Source organism: Vombatus ursinus, unplaced genomic scaffold (assembly GCF_900497805.2).
Source record: "Vombatus ursinus unplaced genomic scaffold, bare-nosed wombat genome assembly UNPS02014961.1, whole genome shotgun sequence".
NCBI lineage: Eukaryota > Metazoa > Chordata > Mammalia > Diprotodontia > Vombatidae > Vombatus > Vombatus ursinus.
In genome coordinates this window covers 2,493,361-2,502,712 of record NW_020954739.1, presented here as the reverse complement: position 1 = coordinate 2,502,712, position 9,352 = coordinate 2,493,361, and the positions used below count along the sequence as shown (strand labels likewise).

The window sequence follows — 9,352 nt, the reverse complement described above, 5'->3', positions numbered from 1 at the left end:
ATTTGTATTTTTTATTATCTTTCCCAATTATAAGGAAGGGAAGAAAAACCTCAGAGTTCTTTTAATTTATATTTCTATTACTCCTGGTGATTTGGAGCATGTTTTCATTTGGTTATTTATACTTCGCAACCCTTGCTCAGAAAAAATATTTGTTTTCATCGTTTGGCCCTTTATCTATACATCTCTTCTCTATTTCCTGTAAATTTTGAATTTCAGGCTGTTGAGAGTGATATTTTCTTTTCCCACTATCTCATTTATCTTCCAATTCTGTCTTCACTAATTTTATTCCTGTAAAACCATTCAGAACAACTTTGAGTGGACTTTTTAAAATTTATGTGTTGTCTCTTTTCCATATGCACTTCCCAACAGACCCATGGAACAGGGAAATCACTCTGAAGTCTCTGAGTTCATCCTCCTGGGCCTTTCAAATGAGCCAGAGCAGGAGACGCTCTTGTTCTTCTTTTTTATGCTTATGTACCTGATCACAGTGCTAGGGAACCTGCTCATCATTCTGGCCATTAAAATTGACGCTCGCCTTCATACTCCCATGTACTTCTTCCTGAGCAACTTGTCCCTGGTTGACATCTGCTTCACATCCACTACCATCCCCAAGATGTTAGTAAGTCACATATCTAAGAACAAAGCGATTCCTTACAGCAGGTGCCTGACGCAAACGTTCTTCTTCAGTTGGCTCATAGGGACAGACAGTGTCCTCCTTGGCTCCATGGCCTATGACCGCTATGTGGCTATCTGTGCCCCACTACACTATAGCATGATCATAACTCCAAAGGTCTGTGTGTTTTTAGTAGCAGTGTCCTGGATGTGGACCTGTGTTAATTCCCTAATACACACTACGTCCCTGAACAGACTTTCATTCTGTGGCCACAATGAAATCCATCACTTCTTCTGTGATCTCAGTGCCCTGATAAAGCTGGCCTGCTCAGACACCTTCATCAATGATTTGCTGATCTACACAGTGGGAGGACTGACAGCTGTTATGCCTTTCATTGGCATCCTGATTTCCTACATTCACATTTTCGTGGCCGTGCTGAGGATCCCATCTGTCAGTGGAAAGAGGAAAGCCTTCTCCACCTGTGGCTCCCACCTCACTGTGGTCTGTCTCTTCTATGGGACAATCATCGGAGTGTACTTCAGCCCCACATCCAACCACACAGCACAAAAGGACACAGCAGTAGCTGTGATGTACACGGTGGTCACTCCCATGCTGAACCCTTTTATCTACAGCCTAAGGAACAATGACATGAAGGGAGCCCTAAAGTTGCTCCTCACCAGGAAGTCAGGCCTCTCTTTGTGGCTATGAAACATGGGTTTAGGCACCTGTATCCCAGACAACCACTCCAAAGAATGGATAGATTCACAGTAAGACTTTCCAAACATTCAGTGAATGAAGTCAATTGCTCATCTTTCTGCCTGCACCAATGATAATGTAATGTCATGGAAAAAGCACAGGATTCTTCAGCAGGCATTTTGCTTCTCCTTCTGGTTCTACCACTTCCTAGCTAAGCAAATCTATTAATCTTCCTAAGTCTCATGTTCCTCATTTAGAAAATGAAAAGGCAACTACTCTGGGGACACTTTATTGAGCTCAACAAGTTCAGTAAGTCTTGCAGCTTATAGAATGAGAGAGCTGGCCAGAGCATGGAAAGATGAAGGGAGTTCCCTAGAGTCTCATAGCCAGGATGTGTCAAAGAAGGGACTTGAATACAGATCTTCCTAGTTTAGAAGCTAGTTCTTTAGCCACTACAGCCCACTGCCTTTCTAATAAAATAAGACAACAATAAATTCATATAAGCTTGGGAAGACTTAGAGGAACTAATGAGGTGTAAATTAAGCTGAACCCGCAGAACAATACACACACTAACTACAATTATATAAACGGAAAGAAGGAAATAATGAAACTGAATGCTCTGTAATTATAACAATGAAGTTTGGCACAAAAGAAGAGTTGAAGAAATGTACCACCATCTTTTTTTTTGCAGAGGTGGGAAAATATGGGTGTAGAATATCATATGTACCATAGGACATAATGAGTTTTGCTAGGCTTTTTTTCCTTTTTCTTTTTTTCTTTGCCCAAGAGATGGCTCAATGGATAAGAGATGAGGGAAATATATGCTCAGAAATGAAGGTGAGATAAAGCAAAAGAAAACAGAACAAAAAAATAAAAAGGCAAATAAAATGAAAGGGCTAGCCTAGATTCAAGATCCTCTTCAGTTCTGGCATCCTATGATTCCATGAAATAGGTTCATGTATTCCCTTCACCACATAGAATGATAGACTATCTTCATTTGAATTGATTTCAAGGACCATTTAGTCTAACCCTTACTGGAGGAGAAATTTCCACAACACATGTAATCAGTCAACAAGCATTTCTGAAACATTTACAAAATTCCAGCCACAATATTGGAGATGGACAAAAAGGAGCTTATATGCTAAGAGGCACAGTGGATAACATGCTAGACCTGAAGTCAGGATAACCTGAGTTCCAATGCTTCCTGAGATATTTAGTATCTATGTGGCCTTGGGCAGATCACTTAACTGATCTATGCCTCAGTTTCCTCAGCAGTAAGATGAGGGGTGGGAGGATGGCATGCAAGGTCTATTGATCTCTGGAACAATGATCCTATGATTTTATGAGGGAAGTAATATGTATTATATGTGTTTCTAAGAGTATGCGAGCAAAAGTTTAACAACCAGCTCTCCCGGGGGAAAAAGTAAGCAAAACAAATTTAAATTTAGTCTACATTATTAATATTTTCTCCATTACTTTCTTAAGCCTAGATAATTTGAGAATTATTGGACTGCCCAAAAACCATGATGAAAAGAAAAAGCTTAAACATCATATTTCAAGAAATCATAAAGTCAAACTGCCACAATATCCTAGAAGCAAGGAGTAAAACAAAAATTGAAAGAATCCATCAATCAACTCCTGAGAATCCAAAATGAAAATTCCCAGGAATATTATAGCCAAATTGCAGAGCAACTAGGTCAAAGAGAAAATACTAAAAGCAACCACAGAGAAATCATTTGAATATCCTAGAGCCACAGTCATCATCACATATTTATGAACTACCAACTTAAAGGAGCAGAGATCTTGGAATATGACATTTCAGAAGTCAAAGAAGCTAGAATTACAACCAAGAATAACCTACCCAACAAAACTGAGTATAATCCTTGGGTGGGGGGGGTGGAATTAACATTTAACAAAATAGAGGAATTTCAAGCATTCTTGATGAAAGGATAGGAGAACAATTTGTGAATAAATAAGACATAAGGAGCATTGTAAGGTGTAAAATGGATAACTTTGATTACGTTAAATTTAAAAAAGGTTGTACAAATAAAATCAGTGTAGCGAAAATTAGAAGGAAAGCAGAAAATGGGGGGGGATTTTTATACATAGTTTCTCAGATAAAGGTCTCATACCTCATATAGAGAGAACTTTGTCAAATTTATAAGAATGAGTCATTCCCCAATTGACAAATGATCAAAGGATATTAACAGACAGTTTTTTGATGAAGAAATTAAAACTGTATTTAATCATATGAAAAAATGCTCTCAATTATTGATTAGAGAAATGCAAATTAAAACCACTTTGAGATACTCAGTGGCATGGAACTGTCTCAAACATGATTGATGATTGTGAGTCAGGGAGGACAGAATCTTATCAAAGAAACTCCTCTTCTGCAGTGCTTCTTAAACTGTGGGTCATGATCCCATGTGAGGTACCATAAGTAAATGTGGGAGTTGTGAAAAATTTGGCAACAGTAAAAGGTTTCTGAACGCACAAGGACCAAAAGTTAATTCAAAATCAAATGCATAATGAAGCCAAGGTGTTTCTGGCGGTGCTTGCCCATGTTATATTGTGCAACTTCACTGAACACAGCACTGATGATTATAAAATCAAAATATCAATCAACTCTGAAAAACGTTGAAGATGTTCTTAAGTCCTGCAGTATCAAATATTCTGCCAAGATTTAATTCTTTATGTAAAATAAATAAGCACATCCATCTTATTAATATGCAAGTTTGCTTTTGTCTTTAATAAATGGTAAAATTATATGTATACCAAAGAATTGTTTTAAAAATAAATGTCTTTATAATTTATTATCAATAAATGCTTGATTTGTATACTTATTTTATATACCTAAGTACCCAGGGTCACAGAAAAATTTCTCAGAAGAAAAGGAATCATGAGTGGAAAAAAGTTTAAGAAGCCCTGGTCTATAGAGGAAGACCTTTGAAAATAGCTTTGCAAAGAAAATGTTGGATGTTGGAGGAGATGTGGTAAAACTGGGACACAAACTGTTGGTGGAGTTGTGGACTGATCCAACCATTCTGGGAAGCAATTTGGAACTATGCCCAAAGGGCTATAAAACTGTGCATACCCTCTGAATCCAGCAATACCACTGCTAGGTCTATATCCCAAAGACATCCAAAAAACGAGAAAGGACCTATTTGTACAAAAATATGTGTAGCAGTTTTTTGGGGGGTTTTTTTGGTGGTGGCCAAGATTTGGAAATCGAAGGGATATTCATCAACTGGGAAATGGCAAAAACAAGCTGTGGTATATGATTGCAATGGAATATTATTGTGCTATAAGAAATGACAAGCAAGATGATTTCAGGAAAACTCTGCTTTCATTTTTTGGGGGGGGTTAGGCAATTGGGGTTAAGTGACTTGCCCAAGGTCACACAGCTAGCATGTGTCAAGTGTTTGGTTTGAGGCCAAATTTGAACTCAGGTCCTCCTGACTTCAGGGCCAGTGCTCTATACACTGCGCCACCTAGCTGCCCCTCAGTAAAACTCTGGAAAGACTTACATGAACTGATACATAGTGAAGAGAACAGAACCAGAAGAACGTTGTACACAGTAACAGCAATATTGTTTGATGAACAACTATTAATGACTTAGCTAATTCTCAGTAATACAATGACCTAAGACAATCCTGAAGAGCTAATAATGAAGCATATTATCTGCCTCCAGAGAAAGAACTAATATTGATTGAATACATACTGAAGCATGCTATTTTTCACTTTCTTTCATTTTTTCTTTTATTTGAATCTTCTTGTACAAAATGACTAATATGGAAATGTTTTACATAATTGCACATGTATAACCTCTATCCTATTGCTTACCATCTCCGGGACAGAGGAAAGAAGAGATAGGATTTAGAATGCAAAACTTTAAATAAAAATGTTAAAAAATTGGAAAAGAAAAAAAAAGAAAATAGCTTTGCTCCTTCTCATTTGGCACACTTTCCAAGGTTTATGCTTGCCTGAACTTCCAACAAATTGTAGCAGAAATTTCTCAGTCTTCTCCCTGCCCAAAGGCAATTGCAGCTTGCAGCAGAGGAAAATAGAAGTCTGCTATAGCCCTCTTATGCCACCCCCTCCTCATTAAGCATGTTCAGTAGGCAATCTGGTAAAATTCATAGAAGTTTTAAGTAGGTTCCCTCCAGGGATATGTGAAAAAAGAGTCCACACACACATACCCACTGCTTTCTAATGTCCATGATAACTCAGAGGTATGTAATTTGTGGTGACAAAAAGCCTTTTAATGGGCTACTGAGCAGGAATTCATTTAATATACCAAAATGGGCAATCCCTGCCCTGCAGGCCTGTTCTTTATGACAGATTTGAAATGCAAAGAAGATTCTCTGAGCTGTCAGGAGAGATTTCATTTCCCCCTAGGTGTACACAAGCCGAGAACTCATAACCTCGCAAGGAATCCTATGCCTGTGATGGGGTTTCCTTTGGCAAAAGATCTAATGAAATGTAGAAAGGCAAGTGGCAAGTTGCCCTTTCATTTCCCACTAGGATGCACTACTTTCAGATTTCTCTGACTTCCCTACCATGCCCCAAATTGGATATCTTCTAGCCACTCTCCCACCCCCATACTTTTAGCTTCTGTTTATATGTCATCTTCTCACATTAAGTTGTAGGCTTCTTAAACAGATACTGCCTATATTTTCCATATTTGTATCCCCGGTCCTTAGCACAGTGCCTGACACATTGTAGATACTTAACAAATGTTTATTGACTTGATTCCTGGGCAAATAAGCAACTGAAGATCCGTCAGCAGTAGAAGCAAAAAAGTTGAAAAGGAAAGAGTCAATGAGAGAGAAACAGAAAGAGAGACAGAGAGAAAAAAAATGCTAAGAAGAAAAGAGTCAACTTAGTGTCAATTGCACTGTGCTCAGTGAAGAAGAAATATAAAACAAAGAAACTCTTTGCAAGTACTCTAGTGAGCCTTGAATAGTATCCTCCCAATGGATTGTTCTAATAGTAACAAGTTACTGGATTCTCTTATAATCATACATTCCATAATGCTGCAGATATTCCACATGGGAGTAAAACTATCTGATTAATATTTGGTTTATGTTGTACATTGAGTACATCTTAACTTCCCCTTTGAGGAGGAAAAACTTAGAATACAGCCAAAGGTGGATTTGTTTCTTATAAATCTGAGCTAGGGGGACGAAGAAGTAATGGGGGAGCATGGGGAATGAAGTTATGAGGAGACCAAGGACAAGGCAAGAAGGAAGGTAGAGGACAGGGTTGAAATAGATCTCTAGCCCCTTGTCATCTCAAGGAAGGGGTGCTTGGATTTCACAGTGCTCAACTGGAGTGAATCTCAATTCCTGGATATCATCTTCTACCATAGTATTCCCCTCCCTGAGCACAGATCAACTAGTGACCCTGAGAAATGGACATGTCCATCCTTGGCTATTACCTCATAGTAATAACTAGTACTTATTTAGTGCTTCAAGGCTTGCAAAGTACTTTACATATATTATTTCATTTGAACCTCAGAACAACTTTTCAGGCAGATGTAATCATTCTCCCAATTTTAGAGACAGAGGTAAAGTGATTTGCCCAGGGTCACACAGTTAGTGAGAGTCTGAGGTATGATTCAGACTCAGGTCTTCTTGATTTTAACTCCAACACTATCCACTGTGCTCCCCAGCTATCTTTTTGAATTATAGAGTTTCTGAGTCAGGTATCAGCTACCCAGAGGGAGAAGACTTCTCTGACAAGTACACTTCTCAGAGAAAATGATCACCAGCAGCTATATCATCCTGTAACTGAATGACTAAAGAAAGTCACACCCTGGGGTGGCCATGAGATCTACACCCTCTGCCTGGGCAGTGCAGACCCAAGATGAATACAAAATATGAGCTCCACAGTCCCCTTAGCTGACATTACTTTCTATAGGGAGTAGAATGAATGTAATGGGCTATTTGACATGTTTTATGTTTCTCATCTATTCATGCACTCAGGTCATTGTATCTTTAAATTTCTGTGGTGGGAGGTGGGGGGAAACCACTGTCCTGTACTAGCTACCAATATTGCACATTGAATAGCTTTGCAAAAGATAACATATTGCTCACATGTGGCAAAACATTAGACAGGAGCCATAGCTAAGTTTGTTTTAGAAATATTCTGAAAAAAAATAAAATTAAATTAAAAAAAAGGAGCAGCTAAGTGGTGCAGTGGATAGAGCACTGGCCCTGGAGTCAGGAGGACCTGGGTTCAAATCTGGCTTCAGACCCATAACGCTCACTAGTTGTGTGACCCTGGGCAAGTCACTGAACCCCAACTGCCCTCACCACATAAGAAAGGAAGAAACCTGACTCTCTGATTTGGGGCCAGGTCACTGAGGATTGAATGTGGCTTCCTGTGAACCAGAAATCCCTTGAAAAAATCTGCATGTAAAATCAAGGGACATAGTTCAAGTGATCTCCGTTGGAAAAGAAGTGGGAAACTGATGCATGGGAACTTAGGCAAGATAAGACAAAGGGGAGGGAAAGAAAGCCTTCTATCATGTTAAACCACAACTGGAGTATTGTGTTCAATTCTGGGTGCCACATTTTACTGAATCAGCACCACAGAATCTCAGAACTTGAAGATCCTCCCATTTAAACAACAAAATCCCCTTTACCATATTCTCATAAATGATCAGACTGCCTCCACTTAAAGATTTCATCTCCACACTGACCTCCTCTCTTAAAGGTAGCAGTTGGTGAGAGTGATCCAAGGCTGAGGCTTGGCAGGGTACAATTTACAATATGATAAGCGGACCAAGAGTCAAGAGAAGAGGACAGGGTCGTTATACTGGCTCACCAAGGAGTTAAGATGGGGAAAAGAGGAGATGGTGGCTGCTGCAAGAATGGTGGCCTGGACTTCGAGGGCTATATCCCAAAGAGATCATAAAAATAGGAAAAGGACCCACATGTACAAAAATATTTTTAGCAGCTCTTTTTGTGGTGACAAAGAATTGGAAATTGAAGGGATGCCAATCAGTTGGGGAATGGCTGAGCAAGTTGTGGTATATGAATGTGATGGAATACTATTGTGCTATAAGAAATGATGAACAGGCTGACTTCAGAAAAACTGGAAAGACTTGCATGGTCTGATGCTGAGTGAAGTGAGCAGAACCAAGAGAACATTGTACACAGCCACATTGTATGATGACTAATATTGATAAACTTAACCCTTCTCAGCACTGCGAGGATCTAAGACATCTCCAAAGGTCACATGATGGAAAATGTTATTGACATCCAAAGAAAGAACTATGGAGTTTGAAAGCAAATCGAAGCATACTATTTGCTATTTTTTTTCTGTTGTTGTTTTGTTTCCTCTTTCTGGTGGTTCCTCCTATTCATTCTAAATCTTACTTACAACATCACTAATGTGAAAATATGTTTAATAGGAATGTATATGTATAGCCTATATCAGATTGCACACCATCTTGGGGAGGGAGGTGGGGAGGGAGGGGGAGAAAATTGAAAATTCAAAAGCTTCTGGAAGTGATTGTTGAAAACTAAAAATAAATTAATTAATAAACTGCAGGAGTATCTAAATTTCCTCCTCCATTGTCCTTCATTGCTTTTTATAGGTTCTTTCCCTACCTTTTTTATTAAGGAGATTCCCTTTTTTCACTTCTTTGCTGATTCTTCCTCATTCCCTGCCTCTTAGCCCTGTCAAATTCTATCCTCAACCTTCCCTACAATCCATCAGCCAATAAGCGTTGTTGCTGTTGTTGTTGTAATTGTTGTTGCTATTGCTGTTGTTGTTGCTGTTGTTGTTGCTGCTGCTGTTGTTGTTGCTGTTGTTGTTGCTGCTGCTGTTGTTGCTGTTGCTGTTGCTGTTGTTGTTGCTGTTGTTGTTGCTGCTGCTGTTGTTGCTGTTGTTGTTGCTGTTGCTGTTGCTGCTGCTGTTGTTGCTGTTGTTGCTGTTGTTGCTGTTGTTGTTGCTGCTGCTGTTGTTGTTGCTGTTGTTGTAGTTGTTGTTGTTGCTGTTGCTGTTGCTGTTGTTGTTGCTGTTGTTGTTGCT

The 9,352-nt window shown here is 39.1% G+C and overlaps 1 protein-coding gene across 1 annotated transcript; it reads left to right on the top strand.

The window, feature by feature from the left end:
• Positions 1 to 373: 373 nt before the first annotated feature.
• LOC114030550 (olfactory receptor 1361-like) lies at positions 374 to 1,321 on the top strand. Its single transcript, XM_027845400.1, has one exon. It carries the CDS (start codon positions 374 to 376, stop codon positions 1,319 to 1,321), a length of 948 nt encoding a protein of 315 aa, XP_027701201.1.
• Positions 1,322 to 9,352: the final 8,031 nt, after the last annotated feature.

Bases quoted from the DNA above. Each gene is read 5' to 3' on its own strand.
- LOC114030550 (XM_027845400.1), top strand. From the start codon at position 374: ATGGAACAGGGAAATCACTCTGAAGTCTCTGAGTTCATCCTCCTGGGC.